We start from the raw sequence: 26,563 nt of genomic DNA on the forward strand, positions 1-26,563 counted from the left end.
CTTGTTCTGTTTTGACAGTCTGTTCTTTGATAGACTATGAGTCTCTAATGAAGCAAAGGCATCAATCAGTCATTTCTAACAGCTACTGATAGCAAAAGAAGATCATTACAGTTACCTTATCCAATATTACATGTAGATGACTATTCTTAGTAACACCATTATCATCCATGGTAGTGTCATCCTTCAACACATTGCCTTTATATATTAATCTTTGCCGTCCACTTGGAAAAGTATCATCCTGTATTTGTTCAAGCTGTCTCTTTACATCCATGACCTGAAAAATGTGACAGATTGTTAATTTGTCATTTTTTAAGCATCTTAAAAGCAAAGAAAACAGTCAGAATATTATCATGTCAGCAAGGTATCTGTGAAATGTATCAGTGCTTCAATCAAACTTTGAATATTTTACACAGTTACACAAAATAGTTAACAAGAAAACAAATCTGAATAAAAAGTGTTAAGATCTGCTATGCCTGAGCATAATGTTCTTCATTGTCTTTCAATCAAAGGATGTTGACGCATCTTTTTACAGTTCTCTATTTACATTGTATAACATGAGTTCATCTGGCTTTCAATCCAAAAGAAAATAAAGCACTCATCTAAAGTTCTCATACTCAAGGATTGCCTAGATCCAAAGTATTTATCTGGAAATTTTACCTATTTTCATTGTTGTTTCATTTGGTAAGGCTTATAAAATATTATATATATTCCTCCCACCAACTTGTTTGCACCCTTTGTTAGGCTCCTGCTCATGCATAATAAATTTGATTGCTACGTATTTTACCATCCACGAATCCTATCAAGCAGATTGTATGAGGGATTTTGCAGACATTAAATCCTGGAAAAAATAAAAAGGACCTCTGCCTAAAATCTTTGCAAATGTTTAGCAGTATAACACCAGCAAAACCGGAGGACTCACACGCTGCACCCCCCCCACATAACCTTAGTTACCGGATTCGTGCCCTAGAGGCCGGATCCGGGTTCGGGTCCGATCCGGATCCGGATTCGTGCCTGGATTCGTGCACGGGCAGGATCCTTGTTTTACACAGTGGATTCGTCAGGATTCGTGGCCCAAGAATCCTGACGAATCCACTGTGTAAAACAAGGATCCTGCCCGGATCTGCACGAATCCTCAAGGATCCAGTGTGAATCCTCAAGGATCGACAGGTTTAAGTGAGTCTAAGTTATTTAATATGACTTTTTTAAATATATTTTTTTGCTTTCTAGTGCTAAAATGACCTTTTTATGCATTATATATACTAATAAATGAGAGAAACAAACAAATATATATATATATATATATATATATATATATATATATATATATATATATATATATATATATATATATATATATATATATATATATATATATATATATATATATATATATATATATATATATATATATATATATATATATATATATATTCACGAATCCTCCACGAATCCTAATCGGGAAAAAAAAAAATCACGAATCCACGGATCCGATTCACGTGCCCGAATCGGATTCGTATCCCGAATCGGTAACTAAGCACATAACCTTTTAGTACCCGTCCCCAGGACATCCCCGCACTAGGTACCCGATGACCCCTACCTCTACCATTCTACAACCATGCCGCCACTGAGACAGTTACTTGAATTTTTATTTTAACTCTGATTTTTGAATGTTAATATTGGGTATGTACTATGTTACTATGTTGAATGTTCAATGGTTCTAGTTCGCGTTGTATTTCAATTTGGTATGTTATATTGAAACATCATTTCCTAACTAGCATTTCAAGTTCTATAGAGGCAACAGGTAACACTGATATAGCTATGTAGCTGTTCATTTTTACCCGTTCTCCATGACTTTAGCCAGATCACGACCCATCGTAAAAAGCACTCCTCGAAATGATCTTGTCATTGGCCTTTGTAGCAAGTAGTGTCTTTGTTTTTTTCTTCATACTACTATTGGCAATATCAAAGCCTTTACAATTATCCATTCAATATTCTCTCTCAATCTAGTTGATGAAAGAATCAGCATACACATATTATACATTTGGTTTCAAGAAGCATTATGGGATCAATCTAAATGTATCAATTGTTCCCGCGATGGTCTTATAGTTTCTATGCTAAACATTTTGAGGGTAATTACATGAGTTGGTATAGCTTGCTAAAGCAATTCTCATGTTTGCATGTTTTGCACAATGATATGGGTTTCACATAAAAAAGAAACACGTTATTTCTTGCTTCTAGTACATTTTTTAAATTTCCACCTATGTTTGGTCTAACATTTGTCCCTTTGTAAAAATTAGATGAGCTTAATGAATTAAGATTTCTACACAAAAATATATTAAGAACATCTATCCACATTTATCTATGTTTAATTACTTCTAAGGTTTTGCGGCTCCTTTGAGATCCATCTTCAAGGAAATTTTGGATCAATGTTATGTTTTTGGATTTCTATTGTTAAAATGATATTAAAAGAGGCATCTTGGACTATTAATGTCACTCTACTGCTATACATACTTATTATGGTAAAATAATGAATGTGTTATTAAACAAGGATCATAAATGATCTATATATACAAGTATACACAAGAATGTTTCTATAACAAACAAAGAGAGAGAAATATAAACATTTCGTAGAGAGAAAGAGAAAGTTTCCATATTGAACAGAGAGAGAATATGGAAACATAGAAGAAGAGTGGCCATTAGAAATAGAAGTGCATCTACTGAAGATAGAGAAACAAAAATAGAGAGATTTAACTCTAATAATACTTAAGTCTTATTTCCACTTTCCACTTTAGTAGAAGCAGTTGATCAGTTTTGACTTTTGAGTCTAGGAATTTTGACATTGTTTTCACGTCTTTGTGCATATCTTTTTGGTCTCTGACTGCTGACTGTCTAGATAGTAATTGTTACAAAGCTGAGTGTGCATAAATTGTACTGAAAGGTTACAGCTGAAGCTTTGCAATGCCATCCTCGCATTGAAATCCTTAGTTTCTATTATTCCATAACACCGTGGATTATAAAGTATACCTTCCTCTAATACCCAGAACAAGCTCAAATAGCTCTATATTCTAAAGCGCAGAGGGCATTCTGATCACCTTCACATCCAAGTAATCCACGCCCACAACCCAAGTCAAGTAATTCCACTAAACCCATTTAAATGAAGAGAGAAAAACATCACTATTAATTTTCCCTTAATCTTTTAAATTTCTAAGGGTTTTTCTGGGGTTCAAAAAAATTTACTTTTGATAATCGTACTCAACATATAAGTTATATTTTGAAATTCAGCTGCCATGGAGAGAGATACTGACATGCATATTACTGAAGGTTTTGAAAGCCAATTTTATCGTGCGCATGATGAATGCAACTGCTGGCATGTGGGTAATAAATATTTTGAATGCAATTTTCCGCTTGTGGACGACGAAGAGTTTCAAACAATATTTGGGTCTTCTTTTTTATAGACATAATAATTTCCACAAGTTCGTGTCAATGCTTCTATCATAACAGTGTTCAAAAAATTATAGATGCCCACCTTTTTAACTGGAGTAATGATGATCTGAATGTTAACTACGAATTGTGACTAATGAAGATCTCAATGCACTCTGCTGTGGAAAGCTAGACATTAATTGTTTTTATTTATCTTAAGGAATGTTTTTTTAAAAACAGAACAGACGTGTGAACGGAACGTGAAATAGTTAACTCACAGTATTAGAAAGCTCGACATGGATATGAAAGCGTTCTCCTTTGACAACCTTAACTGATATCTTCATATTTTATGTAAATCTCAACACACCCAAGAGGCACCCTCAAACCAGCAAAAGCCCGCACGCAGAGTCCTGCGTGATATATCTGTGCCAGCTCGAAGTCTCGGAATTTTGTCTGGAGGGTAGATGATGAATGTCTATAGCCGTGGGCTTCAAACTTCGTAGGTTTATAATTTTGCTCTGTATCTCGTATTAAAACTCCATTCCTAATGTTTGATTTTTATAAGAAATAAATTTTTATGGTAATGATTTCTTAATTTGAAAATTGGTTTTATTTTTTATAATTTAAAAAAAGTATAGAACAGGGTGAAGTGAAATGTGAGCTTCACAGAGAGTGTATATAGAGAGCTATATATATGAAATAGTATATATGATGAGTGGGAACCAGTGTGGTTTTGGAATTTTAAATCTAAGAGTTGTAAAGGAGGCCAACAAAGGCAAGGAAGATGAGTCAAATGGTCATGGAGCTTGTGATTTGGTTTTGTTGGGGCTTGATGGTGTGTTTGTTACATCCTCCTCTGGCCTTTGCTTTGTGGGATGACTTTATGTGTGGTGGCTTTGGTGCAAGGATTTGGTTGTGTGTGCTTCAATGTTGGTTGGCTTATTTTGTGGCAGGTCGTTGCATTGTGCTCGACCTTGACGGTTCCTACTATGGACCACAACATTGGTGGTGTCAAGGGGAAGGGTGACTCTGCTCAGATGGTGGGAAGGCTCTCTCTTCTTCTTATGTTGGGCGAAGGTTGTGTAAGGTCACACGGATCATAGTTGGCACTACATCCTTGACTTTGATGATGGGTCATCCCTAGTTTTTTGGCTTTTGCATTCACCCTAGCTACAAGTTATCTTATACAAGTTAGAAATAGGAAATATTGAGAGCGAGGGGGAATCAGTATTTTACAAACTTGAGCTCGAAATTGGATAGTATTAACAATCTTATAACTTTCATATGAAAGTAAACTAATTATGTTGAACAGTAAATAGAACCATGCAATAAGAGAACTCATAAACACCATATTTTGTTAACTAGGAAAACCCTGGCTAAGGGAAAACCTTGGTGGGGATGGTCCCTACAAAATGATCCACTAATCAAAAGTATTTTGTGAAAGATATTGACCCTATTAGGAGTCTATTACATTTGTATAGTGTCTTGGTCCTTATTAGAGGACTTAGGCCTTGTTAGAAGCCTTAGCCCTGTTAAGAGTTGTTATATACAAATACAAAATGTATGCAAGATGAGCCTACTACCCAAACATGCAATGTACAATGTAGTTTCTTTAATACAAAGAGATAAATACAAAAACCTATTTACACTACTGTTGATATCTTCAATATCTGATATTGTCTTTGTTGCTCACAAAATTCGCATTCCTCCGATCAAACATTAGATTTCTCATATCACATAATACATGCATTCATCATCAAAACTTCACATTCGCAATCTTTCCTTTATACCTTTACAATTACAATATTAATGCTTAGTTAGCTTTCATGCTTTATACACTTTACAAAATACATTATTATCTTTCGCTAGCTTACGGTTAGCATATAGTATGTCGTCCATAATTAGTTAAGTAATTATTTTGTAAACAAAATAATTCTTTAACCCAAAATATTCAATTCTCTATTATGCTTTGTTCTACTTGTACATTGTCGTAACTGGTAAACTATCCATAACTCTTGTTGTACTGACTTGTGGACTTGAACATGCCATCCTTGTTGTCACAGGTATATGTACCCAACTTTGCACATGTCCATGTTCCCTCAATAAAGTATGTTGATTAAAACTCTATTTGTTCTACCATATAAGCTAGGTGATATTTAGACAAGTTCTTAAGTATGAATGCTTTAACTCATTTTTCATAGTCTGTCCTCTTCATACTGGAGATATGTTTTCATAAATGACAACATCCAATGTCTACCTTAGCCAAATTGCCAACAATACAAGGCCCCTGTTTGGCTCTCCCCTTGGTTGCATGTTATCTTTGGGAGGGTGCAGGCCCAATCTTGTGAGGTGTCTTTTTCTCTTGTCAGAAGTATGCCTTCTATGAATATTATTCCCCAAGTTTGATGCTTGGTTGATACTAGAGGTTATGTTTGGGATCTACTGGTGACTTGGACCAATTGCTCAAGATACTGAGTTTTGATGGGTACTCTTGTTTGGAGGAAATGGTGGCCCCCTTGTTTTCATAACGTGGGTTTCAATGCTCCCCATGTTTTCCTTTTTGTGATTGGTAAAGCTTTCAATTGCTACCCCACTTTGTTTCAGTTGGATGCATCTGCTTTCTTGGACAATAGTTGTTGGGTGAATGTTGATAGTGTTCAATGTTCCAATCTGGGAGGTGTATTTGGGTTTGGCTTGCTGTCATTTTGGGGGCTTCTCCTAGCCCTTTATTTTTGTGCAAGGCTTTGTTTTGTAGGAGGTGGTCTTGGTACATTTTGGTGGCTTCTCCTTCCATAGTTCCTAAGGAGGTGGATGAATCCCCTATTGAGGTGAGGGCTACTCTTGTGGAGTTGTTGGTGGTAAATTATCCTATTGAGGTGGAGACATTCTTGGTTGGATTTATTGGGCTCCTGAGGTTGGTGTTGGTCGTTTACCTATGAAGTTTATTGTGTTTGATAGGCTCCTTGTAGCCCAAGCTCCTAACTATGTTATGATGAGTAAGATTTCTTGCATCCAAGTTGATAGATCTCCTATTGAGGTGAAGATCTTCTGGGCTTGTTGCATTGATCATGTTAATGACTGGAAGTTAAATGGCTTCTCCCTGGTGTTGTTCGATCAACTTGGTGCTCCTATTAAGGTGAACCCCTTTGTTATTTAGGAGAAAAGGGAGATTGCAACTAGTACTTGGATTGATGACTAGGGTGTTGTTGTTGTGTACAAGTTGATATTTGCCAAGCCCACCCTCCTTGATGACTTCTTTGAGCTCTTTGTTTTGGATGACTATTAGTGTATTGTCATTTGCCTCTCTTACAAATGTGATGAAATGACACCTCTCTTTCAAGATCTTTTCTCCCTTGATCAGGTGACTGCTAGTAGTTTTAAAGGGAACAGTTTGGCCCTCAATTTTTGTTTTTGGTTAAAGTTTGTAGCTTTGGTGGGGGTGTGACCCAAGATGATCTCTAACAATGTTGATCATGTTTGGTGGTCTAGTCGCATACAAACCTTTGTCTTTGATAGATGTAGATCTTGGGTACTATTTTACCCAATCTTTGGTCAATAGTTATTAATTTTTTGATGTTAATGAACTATTAATGTGCTTTTAATGGTGATTAGTGGTAGCCCTTCGAACTTGTTCTCCATTTGGTCCATGGGCCATCACCCTCTTGCTACATTTTTAATCAAAAATAGTATAAATATAGATTTTTTTGTTATTTTTTAAATTATTCATCATTATAATATAATATATTAATTAATAGATAAGGTATTATTATATTTTAGGATGAGAAGAGCAGAAAATGTGATATATGCGAAAAAGGCATAATTTGACAAAAAAGTAATTCGTGCAAACATAATTCACGATTTTGATAAGGAGACTATAACGAAAAACATCTATCCGGATCCCCTCTAGCCATGTTGAAGGAAACCTAAAAGGAAGGCAAGTGCACCCCTGCATTCTGATTAGGAACAAATTCAAAGTACTTTCAAGCAAAAATTAGAAAGTAGACAACTTTGGCACCATGGTGAAATTATATGAAGCAAGAGGCAGGAAGATCATTACATCACAAAAACACCTAAGCTCAACTTCCAAGGAAGATGATGGCTTGCAACAAGCGATATTGAGCATAAATAGGAGAAGACAATCATCTCTCAAAACTACTAACAATAAAATGGAGATGGAAGAAGACATAAACAAACATGAGCATTTCTTTGGAAAAATAAGATATGCAAAACAATAAGCCAAGAATTCAAATCTGACTCCATCTGTAGTTAAACTCGATGGAGATAGCATTCACGAGCTACCTAAGCCTCTCAAAATCTCAAAAGTTAATCATATCCTATTAGGTCAAAATATGTAGGAAGTACCACTAGGGAAGGAAGTTAGGGTTTCCACAATTAAAACTAAAAATCAAAAAGTATGCATTCCTCCGCATAAAAGAATAGATGAAAAGAAAGGCAACACAACAAAAGGATTGTCTCCTACTATGGAGATGACATCTAACCATGATTCTGATATACTAATTATAAGTGACAAGTATGTAGAAGAAAAATGGGAGGAATGCTCAGAGCTAGGCATCTATGCATACTGGAGCAGCCCAAGCAAGTATCTATCAAATCTGTCAAAAAGAATAACAAAGATTGGAAAACAATAGGTAAGTATCAGTACTTCAAAATCGTCAATTTTCATTCAATACAAAAATAAGCAAATCAAGAATAGATTAATTTCAATTTCTAATTGTCTCTATAAAGGATTTTTAGTTAAATTTTTAGCCTAGGAACCTAACTGGAATGAAAAAAGGTTAAGCAAGTACCCACTTGGATAGAATGTTAAAAGTTTTCACTTGAAATTAAACATCTTCGGACTCTAATAAAAATTGGTAAATTCCTAGGGAACTTATTAGGTATCAAAGTAGATTATAATCAGACCAGTAATATAATTTTTTTAGTAGAAATAGAGTATGGTCAGGATAAATTAAAAACAAATAGATTAATAACAAATAGATCTCCCTACAAGCTAGAGTTTACAAAATATGAAGGGAAAATAACAAGAATCATCAAACCCAATCTGTATATCGATCATAATACATCAAATATAAAAGAAGCACTCAACAATGTAAGGATGCATAAAAAGAAGGAAATATCAAAGGAATTAGAAACTCGCAAGGAAAAGAAAGCAAGGGATAGCAAGGGCAAGCAGGAAGGACATAAAATAGAAAATATTGGTCAGAATAGTCAGTTAGTAGATACAAAAGAACAAAGTATAGAAAAAAGAAACAAGGGAAATTATGAGGTAATAGAAAAGACTATAGAAGATCTGAAAAATACTCATAACAAAATTTCAAAACTAAAAGAATGTAAGGTTTTCCAAGAAAGGAACAAAGCTCTGGAAGATACAGAGGAAAGTGTTCAAGAACTAAATAAAATGACTCATGACATTTTATTACTTCAAAATGATATTGAAGACCAAGTTTTGATCAGTGAACAATATCACCTTGAGCATGGGTGTGAAATACTACAGGATGAGAAAGATTGTATAGAAGAAGGTCCAACAGACTTAGAACTAAAAAGGAAGAATACAGAAGAAGCTTCAAGAAAAATCAGAATAATAGAAATGCAACAACAAGAAGTAAGTATCCAAGAGAATACAAGCAAAGAAAGAGAAATAATATTCAATCAAGGAACCAATCAGGGACAAGAATTTGAACAAAATACATGTATCAAGCTTTAACAATCAAGAATGCGATGAAGTAGAAGAGAAAAGAGAACAACAGGATGATGAGAGCTCAATTCCATCAGCAAATTCAGCTCATTAGAGTAACACTACAATTCGAAAGAAATCAAAGAAAAGGAGTTACAAATTATGGCAAACATCGGTAGATGGGAAAGACATATTTGGAGAAGAATCAAACATTAATCTATGTGGATTAGTCAGACATTTGATCCCCCTAGAAGTAGCAACCCTAATAGAAGATCAAGAGCAAGAGAAAAAATCTACACATGCAGAAGAAAACTCAGATGTGGAGCAATTGGAAATAATCAACATTTAGAAGAATTTGGAATAATGAATGATACATTTAGCATTCAGGGAAGTGAGAGGAACAACAAAGAAAAATAACAAGAGAATAATGAAGAGGATAGTGCATTAGTTGAGCAGATAATTAAAGAATTGATAGATGAGGATGAAGATTAGGAGGAAGAATCTAATTTAAATAATATTCAGAACATTATAGATAACTTGGGATTATCTATAAATCAGGAAGGTTTCAATACCCCAAAATGTGGTAAACCAAAAACAAAGAGAGGAAGGAAATCACTAAAGGAACTAAGAGAAGCAGATGGACAAACAAAAGAATAGAAAAATATATTTGAAGTTCTAAACACAGGGAACATGGAATGCTAGGGACCTAAATGCCACTAGCAAGCAACAATTGCTAAAACACAATCTAAGCTTATTCGAATCAGATATAATATTGATACAAGGAACTAAGTTAAATAAAGGAGATAAATTAAGTAAAAGATTAGGGAAATAGAAAGCAGAAATGAAAGAATCAAATGGTGCCTCAGGAGGTATGGGAATCATATGGAATTCATGAACAATAGACATCAATATTATAGAATCCAATAGCAATTGGATGGGGAGCAAGGTATCCAACAATAGACATAATCATCAGCTAGTAGTTATTAATGTATATGGGTCAATATAGACAACAAATTAAAAGAAAGTATGGGATGAAATTAGTATATTCGTGAGACTGCACCTTGATGTTAATATGGTTATTGGTGGATATTTTAATGTTATTCTTGTTATTAAAGAGAAATTTGGAGGATCTCAAATAATTTCCAAGGAAACTATAGAATTCAGGGATTGGGTCAAGGAAAACAAGCTATTAGAAATTCCAACCAATAATGGAATTTTTACCTGGAATAATAGAAGGAAATATTTTAATTATATAGTAGACAAATTGGACAGATTCTTCTTCAAAGGAGAACTAGTAGAATTAGACTTAACTGTCATAGCTAACATACAACCAACAGCAGGCTCAAATCGTTATCCGGTTAAAATTGAATTCATAGAATCCAAAAAACCAATTAGGAACTCATTTAAATGTGAAAAAATGTGGTTCTTAGATAAAAATTTCAGGGAAAACATCAAACAGTGGTGGGCAGAAGGCAATTTCACAAGTTCTAAGATGTATTTTTTTGTATCAAAATTAAAATTCATCAAAGAAAAAATATTAAAATGGAATAAAACACACTTTAACAATATCTTCAAAGAAAAATTGGAAACTAAAGAAAAACTCAAAAATTCAAACAATGAAGTGATAAAAAATGGCATGGATAATGAGATAACAAAGAAAAAGAACTACTAGCTAAGCAAGAAGATATTTTTTTGATTAAAAAAATCTAGGGAAAAATGGCTTGCACAAGGAGACAAAAACACAAAATTCTTCCATAATAGCACTGTTTGCAATAGATCTGTGTTGCATAAAATTGTAACCAAGATTATGCAAACCTCAAACTATGAACATAGCAATGGAGAAAAATGTTTGGTATGCTCTTAGGAACACAATAATGTATGAATCTCTTGGATGTGTGAATGCAAATGAAAAATGTACCTAGACTAGATGATATGAAAAATCAAAATGACAGAATGATGATGGACTTCGAATGATTCCTATCCCAGCCAGTATCAGGCCATTCTTCTTGTAGTGTCTCGTGTGTGTGTATGTTTGTCTCCTTAGGAAAGCTTGAGACATGGCATCTATTTAAAGTGGATGGAGGAAGCATCTAGAATGTGCTTAGAAACCACTAAGAGATAAGGATTAGGATTGACAACTAAGCACAGGAGATAAGGATAAGAATTGACAATTAAGCACCTTATCTCACATTCTAGATAGATAGATAAAACTGATGAGATGGCATGTGTGTGTAGAAGATTCCTATGGTGTAGACAACATGTGCTTAAAAGATGTGATGACAACTCATATGAATGCACATACTTCGAGGCAGTTTGAATAAAGATTAAATTAAATAAAATTTAATTTAATCAAGGTCTAGAAGAATTAATGGAAAATGGAGGATTTTAAATAAAAAAAATTTATTTAAAAAAAAGAATATGTGGAGAATCATGTGTTAATTAAAATTAACACATTAGAGCTAAGAAGTATTTAAATTAAATTTAAATACTTAGGCAAAAATGAACTTATTTAATCAAAATAATTTAATTAAATAAGTAGAGGAATGTGACTATTATTAATTAAATTAATAAAGTCATTCAGGACAATTTTTAGTGTATACATTTTGCCCCTCTTTGATGTGATGTCGGCACGACATCATATCAAAGAACATACAGGTTGCCCTAGAGAAGGAAGGAGAATGGAGGATGCCCCCTCATGGAAATTGCGCAAGAAATACAAATTTGGGCAATTTTCGTGAAAAGGTCTTGGAACGGAAAGAAGGGAAGGAAAGAAGAAAAATAGGATGATGGAAAATGATAATCTAAATGCAACTTAACTACATGAATGCAAGAGATTCAATTGTGTTCATATGGAGAGCAAACCGTATTTTAATATTGCAAGAGGAGTTATGCACCAAATGCTATAGAAGCATAGATGACAAGATTCCTTTGCGTGTATTAGACTCTTAACACAATGGATGCAGGTTTCAGAGTCACAGGGGAACAAATGACAGATACGAACTGGAGAGGTCTGGGCACACCCAAAGTCTTTTTAAGGAGCTTGGTGGAAAGTGTGCTAACCTGTTGCCCCCAATGAGCAATGCATTAACATAACTTGAAACTCACATAGATGTGCTAAAGAATCATGAAAATAGATCATATTGCAAAATAACATGTGTAATCAGGATAAGCCGTTCAAATGATACCAAGATATGGAAGATCGAGGCACACTTGGGAAAGCTATCACGGACACACAAAGATAAAATTAACAAAAAGACATTATGACCAAGAAGTCATTCAATTCACCATGCTTGCCATGAACCTGATAAATTCGTTAAATTTGTTAAGTTTGTTAAGCCTGTGTAGGAAGGATTCATCCTGTAAGGCAAAAACTGATTGATTGATTGAATTGAAATGAGATATTTGTGATTGGTTGTTGGCAATGATAGTAAAGGAATGATGTTCTCAAATCATTGAGTCTAAATGTGAATTTGTGTAAGCTCGTTTGCAATCACTATTTGATGAGGTTGGATGGAAGCTCAGTATTGAGAATATGGATAAGATAAGATAATGGATGAAGAATGAAGTGATTGGAAGAAGAGAATATGATGAAATTAGAGGATAAATGAATTGAGTGAATGATTGGGAGACTTGGATTGAATTTGATATGAATTAATGAATAGAATGGATAGAAATGAATAGAATGGATTGAGACCAATGACAAGGGAGAGCCACGGTATTTGTAAATGGATAGGAAGGTTGGGTAGATATATGAATGGAGAAATAATATGGATGACCAATAGATGTATTTATAATGGGGAACCAAGAACCATATTTCAAAGGAGTGACCAACAATGCCCCATTCCAAGGAATATGAAATTGGAAGGAAATAATGGTGGAGAAGGATTGCATGAAAATGGACGGATGGTATGAAAGCTCGCATATGGAGGAAGAAAAGGGATGTGCTCTTCTTAAGCATGTATGAGCATTTTTGTTGTTGTGCCTCTAGTAGATTATGAGCATGGGTATGAAAGTGGAATGAAGGAAGGCATGAAAAAGAGGGATAACGATACGAAGGATAGGGAGGAGGGATAATTATATGAAGGATATGGAGGAAATGCGTGATAAGAAATGGATGAAAAGAAAGGGATAACCAAGATCAAGGGTATATGGAAGAAGGATAGACGTGCGTAGGATTATGGATGGAAAAGATATGAATGAATCATGAAAAGAGGATGGGAATATGTATGCATATGGATGGAAAATGGATGAACGTGACAAGGACTAGGGAATGCAAGATAGGGATAACATATCAAGATCAAGCATATGGAAGAATGTAGGAAGTATATAGGATAATGTATGGATAAGGATATGGAATGTACTTATGGATGGATGAGAGGAAGGGAAAGTCGCGATCAAATATGGGAAAAGTATAAATACATGTGGATAATGCAGAAGGGATATGGAAAGTGTAAGTCAAGATCAAAGATGGGAATGACAATGGACAATAGATGGAATATAGAAGATAGGTAAGGAAGAACAATATGGATGGAACTTGCCCCTAGTGTAGAGTGCAAGTGGAAAAAGGGAAGTTAATGGATAGGTAAGTGAAAGTGGAAGACAATGGATACATAGTAGGAAAATGAAGGGAGGACTCAAGCATCTAGGTATATGGATGTATCCCTTGATATTTATGCTTCTTTAATTTGTTTATTATATTTTTATTTTTTTTTCAAGGAATTGCTGGTATTTTCTCATAGATGTTGATAGGGTAAGAAAAAGAATGCTAAAGTGAATTGGGGAATAGAAGACAATGACCTATGAAAAAGTTTGGATTGAGGGAGTTGAGTAGGTAGGAGGAAGACATGGTTAATGGATACTAGGTTGGAAGACTTGTGAAGGAAGTGGAAAGATCTTCATTGGCACACACCTTGAAGGGTGGTGGAAAGGAATAAATTGTGAAGGATGTGTAGGAGAAAGTTGGAATTTTGGGATATAGGGACCCAAAATGGATGAAGGAGATGATAGAATTGGGATGGCGGATTTGGGTGTATAGGGACCCGAAATGGATCTGGAAGATGGAGATTGAGAGAATTTATGAAGGAGGGAGGCTTTTGGATTAGCAAAACTGGATGTCATTTGAGATCTTTCTTTGAGATTCATTGCTTCATCAAGTAACTTTGGTATCCACATAACTTTTGCACTTTTGATTTTTAGCCTTTGTGGCTTTTTGATTGCATTTTGGATCTGATTTTTCTTTTCTTGAACATGTCGCTTAGATAGAACATGTTGATCCTTACGCTTTTGTGGATTCGTGACTTTGTTTTCTTTTTCTTTGGCATCCAATTTGCTTCCATTGGCCATGGTATGGGTGCATGAAGGTAAAGAAGATGGAGAACGTATGGAACGTGAATGTTGGATGGAATTCAAGGACGTGTGCCTTTGTTGATCTTTATGAGGGGATAAATTGGAAAACGTGGATAAGGTAGAAGGATGTATATAAGGACCTAATATGGAAGGAAGGGAAGAAGGGTTTGATAATGGAACATAAGGACCTAGAATGGATGGACTATAAGAACCCAGAATGGATGGACTATAAGGTCCTAAAATGGACTTGGAAGATGAAGGAGGAAGAGTTTTAGGTGTGGAAGGAAGAGTTTTGGAATTGGAAAAAGTGGAAGGTGTACCAACATGTTGAGGAATTATTTCTTTAAGGGGATACTTACTATTCTCAACACAAGATGCGAGTCTAGGTGTATAGGGTTCATGAGGAGATTGGATAGGTGTGATAGGATCATGTGAGGGAGTAGGGTTATGAGGGGAATAATGAGGAATAATAGGATCATGAAATGGAGAGGGATCGTGAAATATGGATGAAGGGGTGCATTGATCTTGACTTGGAAGAAGATCATTGAATGGAATGAGTGGATTGTGAGATGGAATAGGTTCATGAGATGGAATGGAAGGAGTGGAACTATGAGATGGAGTACTTTGATCTTGACATGAAAGAATATCATATAGCTCAAGGAGTGGATCATGAAATGGACTAGAATCATATGAGGACGTGGAAGGAATGGACTCATGTGGTGAAAGAAGATCATATAGCATGGTAAGTGGATCATCATATGTGGTTGTGGAGGAAATGGAATCATGAGATGGAGTAATTGGATCTTGACATGGAGGAGTATTAATAAATGGAGTGGAAGAAACTTTTTCATGAAGGGGAATATCTATGGATGCTAATGTTGGAGATGGAATGGAATCAGTAATGTGCGTGGTAGATGTAATGTCTTGATCTTGATTAGGAGGGAAATCAGAAGATGGACTAGGAGGGATGGAAATCTTGAGGGATAATGGAATGATGGGATGGAAAAGTGCTCAAATCTAGAGGAGAAGCATCATGTTTTGAAGGAAGGTCTTGAGACGGAACTGGAGGTGTGGCTTTGGGTGATTGGCTCACATTATGCTGAATTTTCAATCTAGCCAAAAGTGATGTGAAATATCCCTGACGAGGTGGGGATGACATTGTTGTAGGCTTAGGAGATAATTTTGTTGGAGGATTATGGGATGATGTTGTTGGAGGATTAGGGGATAATGTTATTATAGGATCAAGATTTTGTGGAGGTGGAATTATGGGTAAAGGATTTGGATTAGGTTCATAGTAAGGGGGATTACGTGGAGGATTAGGATTGGATGGGACATGAGAACTAATGCCTTTGAGATATGAGAGACAATTCTTCATTTCCTCCATTTTCTTGGTAAGGGTTTTTACGTCTGAGGCATTGTGTGGGCCCTAAATGGAATTGTATGGAGGGATATGAGAGCTAGAAAATGAAGGACACATAGCAAAGAAAATGACCTTTTCCTACAGACTTAGTTTGTTCAAGAGCGTGTTCTTTAGTTCCTCAATTTCTATGGCAAGGTCATTTATGATGGAGGAATTATATTGGCTATGGATGGAATTATCTACAGATGAAGGATAAGGAGATGGATTTCCCTTGTCAAAGGTAGGAGAATGATGAACATGAGATAGATTAGAATTGAAGTGTTGAGAAGGAATTTGATATGGAAGAAATACGAGACCATGTTGTCGTGCAATATTGTCAATTATTGAAAGAAGCAGATTTGAATCCATGGATGCAAGATGAAAAGTGATAAAAAGATTTGAAGAGGGAATATGAACTTGGAATTAGGGGCCTTGTGCTGATTGGACTTTGATTTGATTTGAATTGAAATTGATTGCACTTGATATGATTCGATTTGATTGAATTTGAATTGATTTGATATTGATTTGGTTTGGATTTGGATTGGATGAGGGTTCGATTTGATTTGATAAGAACCCTATGATAGTGCAATCAAAGTGAATGTTTGATTTGAATGAAAGTCCAATGATAAGACAATGCTCCTATGTCCGAAGTAGATTATGTGATGTCAGATTGAAATAGAAGAAGACGTGAATGAAGTTTTTGAAAGATTGAGTTTGACTTGGATGACTGAATTGGACAAGGGATTAGATTAGAAGAATGCTGATTTGAAGGATTGGATTAAGAATGCATGATGAGCTTGACTAGGGAAATTGAATATGAATAATGATGAATCATGACTAGGATGAAGATTAGGAATGTGATTGAATGATGAGAAACGTAAGAGGGAACGATGTCTTGGATAGAAGAAATATGTGACGTGAAATGATTTGGAATGATGATTAAGAAGATGTTTTTTTGAATTTTTTTTTTTTTTTTTTGGATTTTGGAACTTTTTATGATTTTTTTTTTGAATTTTTAGGTTTTAAGATGCAAAAGCAAACAATGAAATATGTACAATGCCAATGTGCTTCAAACACGCCAAACACACCAACAATCTTATAAGGTTGAACTAGGCTGTACAAGGCTCAACTAGGGGGTGTCCTCGATATACGCAAGGTACGTGAGGCTCGAATCTGTAGATGAAAGGAAATACTACCACACAGCCGGGGGGAGACGGTAACCCAATCTCCTCCTTCACTTCCCAAAGGTATAAAGTTCTTTGGGGCTTAGCCAAGAGTGACAATATTACGCTTCCAAGAGAGGTGTCTTTCGATTCACCTCCCGATTTTTATACTCCGCCAGAACGCTGGAGTTGAGGTCATCCCAAGGGGTGATGAAATCCCCAAGCAGGCCACCTAGAAAAATAAAAACAAGTCCACTTATTTCTTGTGCACCCAAGGTCACCCAAAGGCGCGAGGGGAGAGAATACGTAAATGGACTTGGGGTTTAAAAGACACACATTCGTTACCAAAGAAATTTTAAGTTTTCTAATCTAATTGAAGACACACGTGATTAAAATGTACAATGTTCGTTCAATGTTGCAAAAATTAGGCACACGAAAAGCAAAATTTTTTTAGTTTTTTGAATGTTTTGGCTAAAAATAAAAATGAAGATCGAAATGCACAAAATAAATTTAATTCTAAATAAAACTAAAGGAAATAAACAAATTTTGAAGGAAATAAAAAAGCAAATTTTTTTTTTTTTTTTTTAATAACCTAAATAACATAAAGCAAATTGAAGAAAACCTACCCCAAGCCCCTATACATTTTTTTTTCAACAAAGAAGAACAAAATATAGGGTACTCACCTCATGCCCTCCAAAGATGGTGACGAACCTCGTGGCTTGATTTGATGCTCCCTACGCAAGTTATTCTCCAGCCGCGAGCCTTCCACCTTAGCTTGAACAAATTTGAACCCACGAAGTGGGTCCCACCGGGCGTGCCAAAATGTGTTGCATAAAATTGTAACCAAGATTATGCAAACCTCAAACTATGAACATAGCAATGGAGAAAAATGTTCGGTATGCTCTTAGGAACACAATAATTTATGAATCTCTTGGATGTGTGAATGCAAATGAAAAATGTACCTAGACTAGATGATATGAAAAATCAAAATGACAGAATGATGATGGACTTCGAATGATTCCTATCCCAGCCAGTATCAGGCCATTCTTCTCGTAGTGTCTCATGTGTGTGTATGTCTGTCTCCTTAGGAAAGCTTGAGACATGGCATCTATTTAAAGTGGATGGAGGAAGCATCTAGAATGTGCTTAGAAACCACTAAGAGATAAGGATAAGGATTGACAACTAAGCACAGGAGATAAGGATAAGAATTGACAACTAAGCACCTTATCTCACATTCTAGATAGATAGATAAAATTGATGAGATGGCATGTGTGTGTAGAAGATTCCTATGGTGTAGACAACATGTGCTTAAAAGATGTGATGACAACTCATATGAATGCACATACTTCGAGGCAGTTTGAATAAAGATTAAATTAAATAAAATTTAATTTAATCAAGGTCTAGAAGAATTAATGGAAAATGGATGATTTTAAATAAAAAAAAATTATTTAAAAAAAAGAATATGCGGAGAATCATGTGTTAATTAAAATTAACACATTAGAGCTAAGAAGTATTTAAATTAAATTTAAATACTTAGGCAAAAATGAACTTATTTAATCAAAATAATTTAATTAAATAAGTAGAGGAATGTGACTATTATTAATTAAATTAATTAAAGTCATTCAGGACAATTTTTAGTGTATACAAGATCTATCAATACTATAACACAAATCAAGGATAGTGAAGGTAATTTGGTAGAAGACCCTACCAAAATATCAGAATTTCTTTTTTCATACTATGAAAGCTTACTTAATAATTATGACTTTTCTAATCAACTATATAGGAAAAAGTGCTTTAAAATATACCCAAAGTGGTAACAGATGTTGATAATATATCCTTAGATAAACCCTTTACTAAAGAAGAAATTAGACTAGCTCTCTTCAAACTTAGCCTAGATAAATCTCTAGGGCTAGATGACTTCTAGACATTTTTCTTTCAAAAATGTTGGGATATTTTAGGAGAAGAATAATGGAGGGCAATCAAAGCTGCTAGAAATGGAGGATCCATTTTAACCAAAATAAATCATACATTCTTAGCCTTAATTCCAAAAAAAATTAGTAGCAAATTTACCTTTGAATTTTAAACCTGTAGCTTTGTGTAACACTATCTATAAAATCTACTCCAAAGCTCTAGAAAATAGAACTAAAGCCCTGCTACCTAGGATAATTTCATAAGAACAAACTGGATTTGTGCCAGGTAGATCTATATTGGATGGAATATCCATAATTCAAGAAACTATCCATTCAACTGTCAATAATAAGGAAGCATGCATGTTCATGAAACAAGCATCCAAAAAGCTTATGATGTAGTAGACTGGAGATTTCTTTACAAATGTCTAGAAGCCTTTTGTTTCTCTCAACAATGGATAAATATAATTTTTAATTGCATATCCACACCTAAGACATCTTTGTTAATTAATGGCCCCGAAAAGGATTCTTCAATATCTCAAGGGGAATCCAACAAGGTGACCTTACTTCACCATTCCTATTTATCATCATGGCTAAATCCTTTGGTAGGTCTATCCAAAAGGCCCAAGCAAATGGTAAAATTAAAGGTATCACGGTGACAAAAAAATATCTCTAGTATCACACACCAACAATTTTTTGATGACACCATTCTTCCTGGTGTCAGTACCAGGGCAGAAACTGAAGCTTTTAAAAAAATGATTATAGATTATACTACAGCCTTTGGTCAGAAAGTGAATGCAAAAAAGTTGGAAATCTTCTTTTTAAATATATTTGCAATCAGATGGGATATAGGAAAGGTTCCTTCCCTTGTAAATATTTAGGGATTCATCTAGAAAAAGGGGTAAGGAATAAAAAAGTATGGGATAATTGTTGGATACAATTGATTAATTGTGTGTTGTCTTTGATGTTACACAAATGTCATATCATTATAAGTCAGTATATGTCAAGCTCACTCAGGCAGTAAAGATAGTTTTTTGTCTCTACCGAGCATTCCTGTGATTGTTTACTCTAGAAGGAAATGCCTATTGAGTTCACTTGAGTGTCAAAGGAAAGTATGTAGAAAGTGAGTGTTAACCAAGCTCACTCAATTAATGAAGGAAAGTTGAATGGAACCAGTGCTAACCGAGCTCACTCAATTGCCAAAGGATTCTTGTGAGTTTGCACTATTAACTGAGCTTTTGTTGGTTAACAAAGGAAATCATTTCTGAGTTAGTTTCTACTGAGCTAGGTTGGCTAATGAAGGATTTTCTTATTTTGATATGTTAAGCTTAATTGATTTATCTATTAATTCTAGTTGACTGAGGTGATGAATATTAATTATTCTAAGTTGTATTTGAGCCAACTTGATAGAGTGGAAGATATAATTATAAGGTCAAGTTTGTGATTTCAAGGTATGAGGTGGATGTAATGCATGAAGATGTTATTGAAGATTTAATGATGAGAAGAGGAAGCGAATTTGAAGGATAAGCAGAATATCCTTGTGAAGTAGAAAAGCTATATTCAATTAGGAAGGATCAAGTACAAGCCAGAATAGAGATTTGTAATCAACAAATCAATTGCATTCAAATTAGGTCATCTCATTGTTACTCTCTCACCATTGTAGCAATGATCTAAATCTCCTAATAGAGTTGGCTTAATAGCTATGTGCAAATCCTCTAACAAGGTGACAGTTCTATTGAATTGTCTAAAGACCTCTAACAAGGCCACTCCTAACAGGGTGATTAAATCCTTTAATAGGGTCACACCTAATAGTGTGTTTTGTAACCTTTAACAAGGTTGGCTCCTGACATGGCTCACTCCAATAGAGTGAAAAATAGTAACTAGTTGCAATTGGTGGTTTTTCCCAAATTGGGTTTCCATGTTAAATCCTAGTGTCAAATTTGTTCAAGCTATTTTCTTTTCTATGTTTGCAACTAATTTAAAGTAATGGTAATCATAGATAACATCTAAAGTCTATTTGTCAAGCATTTACTGAGTTACAACATTCTATATTTGTTTACCAAGCTTAAGCAATATTCAATTTTTAGTTTGCATTTTGTACTGACACCTAAGGGATCTGGTATTTATTTTAGTGGTAACTGATTCACCCCTCCCCTCTCAGTTATTCCTCTTATATTTCCAACAATAATATCCTAAAAAAGATGTGAAAACCAAACAGAAATATGGAAAGATAAATGGTTAACTAAAGCAGGTAGAGCAACTAAAATCAAATCTATCCTTTTAGCCATCCCTACCTGTCAACTTTCATGTCTCCCTCTACCAAAAAATATTAACAAAGAGTTGGAAGGAAAAATTAGGAACTTCTATTGGAGTGGAACAAAAGATAAAAAGAAAAAAGCATTAATCAAATGGGAAAAGATTTGTCACCCGAAAGATTAAGGGGGATTGGGGATAAAGAAATTTAGTTGGAAAAACAAAGCATTGGGAGAAAAAATAGTCTAGAGAATGTACCAAGAAAGGGAAAACAAATGGGCGAAAATTCTTTATCATAAGTATATAAATCCAAATGATCCTACTTCACTGTTTGGAATTAGGAACCCTCTAGCAGGTTCAAAAACATGGAATTTCATGGTAAAATGTTGATCAATGATCAAAAAGTATTTAACCTAGGATCTAGGAAGAGGAGAAGAGGCTCTCTTTTGGGAAGATTCCTAGGATGGGAAGCCTCCACTCTTCAATTCAAACATCCCTAGAAATGTCATTGATGAGCTTGCCAATTTTTGAGGCTAGAAGGTTTTAGATTATAAAATTATTAAAAAGATTGATGGGGTGGACTTATGGGATTGGAAACCCTTGGAGAATGTAGATATATCTCTTGTAGACAAATTAAACCTTGAAAATATTCTCAAAGAATGATTAGTGAACCATAAATATCAGGAAGATAAACATATTAGGGGTGCATCCAAAGATGGATCTTACAAAGTTAAGTTAGGATACAGTATAATTATCAACTTGAATATGTGGGAAGACCTTAATCTCCTTTTAGATTTATGTTGGAATGGAACTTGCCTCCCTAAGGTTGGCATCTTCCTATGGGTAGCATTTCAAAATCATATTTTAATGGTGGACCATTTTACCAAAATGGATTTTGAAGGACCATCTAGATGTTGTCTATGTAAGGAAAATTTAGAGACTTTTGAGCACCTCTTATTTAAGTGTCCTTTTGCTCAAGAAGGTTGGTATTGGCTTAAAAATAAACTTGGTTGGACTTCTCCACTTCCTTAGGATATAACTAATCACCTCAGTGGATGACCTTCTAAAAGCATAAAGAGTATTTATGATAAACTATGGAATATTATCCCAACCATCCTTATGTGGGAAATTTGGAAAGAGAAAAATTGACATATTTTCAATAACTTTGAATTTAACATGAAATATTTTCTAAATAAGGTCGAAGCATCAATAACAGAAGTAATGAATAGCTATCTAAGGAAAATGATAAAAACTGAAGGATTCTTTTCTAAATGGGACAGGAATATAAAAAAGAACTGGAAACACCTTATTAATCCCCCATTATTATATGAGAGAAAGGATCTTAAAGCTAGGAAAGAATGTTTATGGGAAGCTTCCCCAAAAGGATGGATGAAATTAAAGTTTGACGGAGCATCCAAAGGAAACCCAGGAAAAGCAAGTATAGGATGCATAATTAGGTTAGAAACTGATCAATGGTTCATCAAAAGAGCCAAACCCTTGGGAATCATTTCAAACAATATAGTAGAATTAGAAGCCCTTCAAGAAGGATTACAATTAAGTTTAAAAAATAAAATAACAAAATTAATTATTGAAGGAGATTCACAAATTATTATCAATGTTATTAGGCAATGCCATACTCTGAATTGGGTGATGAATTCCAAACTTGAAAGTGTATTAAGCTTAATAGATCAATTTGTAGATACTATATTTCAATATATTTATCGTGAAGGTAATACAGAGGTAGATTACTTAGCAAATAAAGTAGTAGAGGGAGAAGACTCCACACATCCTTCTTCTTCTTTTTTCCCAAATTCCGGTTAGACTTTATATACTATAATCTAGTTTTCATTTTAAAGATATACAAAGTATTAATACATGTTATCAATCTTTAATAGGATTCAGGTATAATTTTATAAAAGTCTAATATATATTAGAGGTTTATTTAATATTATCAAGAATATTAAAATTAAATTTAATTAGGAATACTCAAATAGAAATATAACTATATCCAATTGGGAGACTTGTATTTTAAAATACAATCTTTGTAAGAAAATAATAATAAACTTTCGCTCAATAAGGAACAATATTTAAAGATTAACAAATAATTATTACAAATAACATAATAAATTGGTAAAATTGAGGGGAATTGAGAACAATTTTAAACTTTAATCATTAAATGTGATGAGCCCTTCTAGAGCTTTCGCCTCTAGTTTCTATAAATGAGGCATCACTCTCTCATTTTGCTATTTGTCACTTTCTTTTCATTTCTTGGAATTAGGTATTCTAGCTAAAATGGAGTCAGTTGTAGTCATTTATCACACCCTAGAAAACAAGACTATGGATTTTAGAGGCAATGTCAATCCAAAGAGGTGGAATAGGAGTCTGAACCTGATGGATGATTTACCCAGGGTTGTAGTGAGTAGGGTCTTAGGTGAGAAAATATTCAATTATGACTACACCTAGTGCACAAATAGCTCTTTTATTGGGTCATTTATAGCCTACTTAGCTAGGGCAAACATAAGGTAAGCAGAGATCATTAGTCTATGTTGCAATATTTTTTATCCTACCTAGTTAATGGGGTTAGAGCATGCAATTTTAAGCATCAATCAATACCAGAGGATTCCATTACTAGAGGTTTACATGAGTCACTCGCCAAGAATTTTGGGACTAGCTAAGGTGTATAGGCATCCAATTCTGTTAATCAAAGATAATGTCATATTTTACTGAGCTTGGGCAAAGATGGAGACTAACATTAACTTTCTTCTGTGTTGGAGAGGGATTGTGGAGGAGCAGAATATGGAATGGCTTCAGAATTATTAATTAAATCTCTACTCAACATACATTAAGTCAGAGGTTGAATTAGAAAATCTAGAAAATGTTGAATTCATTCTCCCCAATTTGTACAAATCTAGTAAAGAGAAAGAGAAGACGACCTTTGTATTCCCTCCTGGGTGTCTGGTATCTACCATTAAGGAAGCCACATAAATCATCATGGTCTGTGTTAAAAAGGAAGAGGTCTAGTCTTTTGTGTTATGGTGTTTTAGTATCTTTTGGTTTAGGTTTTGGCATATAGGGCTTTTGCTAGTTTTTGGTTCTTTGTCTGGTGGACAATGTTTTGCTATGTTTTGTCCTCGATGACCCTATATGTACCAGGATTATATGGATTTTGCTCTAATTTGTAACACATAGTATGGTCTTATAGCTCAGTTTCAACTTTAGATGCTCAAGCTCTCTCTCTGGAGAAGCTCTGTTTGTAAATATTTGAAAGTATGAATACAAATGCATGTGATAATCTTAAAATACAAATGCATGTTATAATCTTAATCAATTTGTCTAGCGATCTCGTTGTTTTTTCATCTTTTAACCTTCTTCGAATGGTTTATGAATTTTGTCATGGATGTTGTTGTTTTGATTGATTATTATAGTTTTTGCACTCTCTATTTAATTTGGGTCTTGCTTTTCGGTATGGTTGAGACTATTCTAAATTAGTTTTATCTTGGGATCTGCTTTGAGCACTTTCTTCTGACTTAATCTCTTAGTAAGTGGATAGTTGGAAATCTGAATCAAGTTTAAGCATATTTTATTAATTAGTGGATTCACCGACTCAAATGTAGTAAAAACAAATGTATACTTAATGTTTAATTGGACTGACATTAATAATCAACATATATGGGCTAGGGTCCTATTCTCATAACAGGTTGTTGATAACTACTATTTAGTCATAGATTCAACTAGACTTAATTAAAACTATCTTAAAAGGGAATTAGTATAACTAACATAGCTGTTAATTGATCCAAAGACTAATAAGATGAAGTTTAAAGCACAGGTGTTTATTATGTCAGAGGGATAACAAGACTACTCATACAAATTAACTCTAACAACATAGATCATTTCCATAAAGTTGAGCAAAAGAAACTAAGGATATCAAAGATATCAAATTCGATGTTTTTAACTAGCAGTTCTAACGGTTATCTTTTGAGTTGCATCACTGATTAGCAGGTAAGCAAGGTTTAACCACTTTATCCATAATTGTAGAAGCGAACCTCTTTGCATATAAATAAAGAGCAGGACGAATTTGTCACCTTCAATCCAACCACTGAATAACAAACCATTACTATAATAGAGATCATTAAATCCTGCAAAATTTAGAGCAGGAAGCTAATCATTTATATTTTATTTAAAAACAATAACTAGGAATTGATAACTAGGGTATGTCCCTTTTAATAATGTAATAATAAAGGAGTACATCTCAGGCAAGACTGGAGGTTTTCTTCTCTGTTGCTGCACCCTTAATATTGATGTATATAGGGTTATGAATAGTCAACTTGTGGCTATCTTAATCCTTAATTAAGTCATGTTATCATTATTATATTGTTATTTAGGCAGGTAGGTCAGCCTAGGTGTTATTTAGGGTTGTGTCTATTCAACCTAAGCATAATTAGGTATATATAGGAGGTTGTGGGTCTTATTTCAAAATCATATTGTGAAGTGTGTTCTCATTGGAGATATTTGGAGGTTTTCCCCTTGAAGTGGCCTATTACTCTCAACTATTATCAAGTATCTATATAATATTTCTTCCATTGTGCAAGTTATTTCATTACAAGTGGTATTAGAGCATGATTTTGGCACCATAGAGGCAAGATTTTTTTTCTCAACATTGGGGCAATTTTGGGAAGAGCATAGCTTTCATATTTTAGCAATTTTTTCAAAGATTATTAAAGGGTTTTTGAAGACCATATTAAAGAAGCTATAGTCCAAAATTTAGAGGAATTGGAGCAAATTTGAGAAAATTATTGCAGAATTACTATTTCTACACAATTTATTGAGATCATCATATCTCTCACATCCTGCCGAATTGGAGTATAACTTGTATTGGGTTTTTGAATATATAATAGAGGAGCCTAAATTTCAAAGCTTGGGTAAATTGAAAAAAAGAAGAAGAAAGATATTGTAAAATTAGGAAAATCCTCTCTCAAGACAGCAAATTTGCTATTTTTTTGGGGATTTTTCCCCCAGTAAGGGTATCTTGGCCCTAGTAAGTTACAATACAAAAATAAAAAAATAAGAGAATTTAACATTTTATTTGTGTGATTTATTTCAAAATATTGGTTTCCATCATGATGGGACATTCAACAAGATGCAAAAAGAATGCTACCACACCAAGGAAATCCTCTAATCAAGATTGGGAAGCAACAAAGGATAGTAATTCTAATGAGGAACTTAGTAAGCTCAAGGAAGAGGTTAAGAGGGATATGTGTGATCTACGAGAAGATATATCAAATATACAAAGCAAGTTAAGCACCTAGATGAATGAAAGAAGGAAGGAGCTCTCAAGCAATCAAGGTGAAACCTTCAAGTCAACTAATAATGACACAAATTT

The 26,563-nt window shown here is 34.3% G+C and overlaps 1 protein-coding gene across 3 annotated transcripts in view; it reads right to left on the reverse strand.

Annotated features, from left to right (window-relative positions):
- The window catches only part of LOC149559255 (uncharacterized), a 150,055-nt gene extending 146,102 nt beyond the window's left edge, over positions 1-3,953 (reverse strand). For 2 of the 3 annotated variants that reach the window (XM_089833184.1, XM_089833183.1), the window contains exons 1-2: positions 3,699-3,953; positions 116-274 (exon numbers count right to left, since the gene is read on the reverse strand). In XM_089833184.1, the coding sequence (XP_089689310.1) occupies positions 116-274; positions 3,699-3,764 (225 nt within the window). In that variant the 5' untranslated portion in view covers positions 3,765-3,953. Of the gene's footprint in view, positions 1-115; positions 275-3,698 lie in introns of those variants that run through there. The other variant, XM_089833185.1, reaches the window with a different exon arrangement.
- Positions 3,954-26,563: the final 22,610 nt, after the last annotated feature.

This window comes from Cupressus sempervirens, chromosome 5 (assembly GCF_028749045.1).
Source record: "Cupressus sempervirens isolate cs-2001-9-10 chromosome 5, ASM2874904v1, whole genome shotgun sequence".
NCBI classification, from domain to species: Eukaryota; Viridiplantae; Streptophyta; class Pinopsida; order Cupressales; family Cupressaceae; genus Cupressus; species Cupressus sempervirens.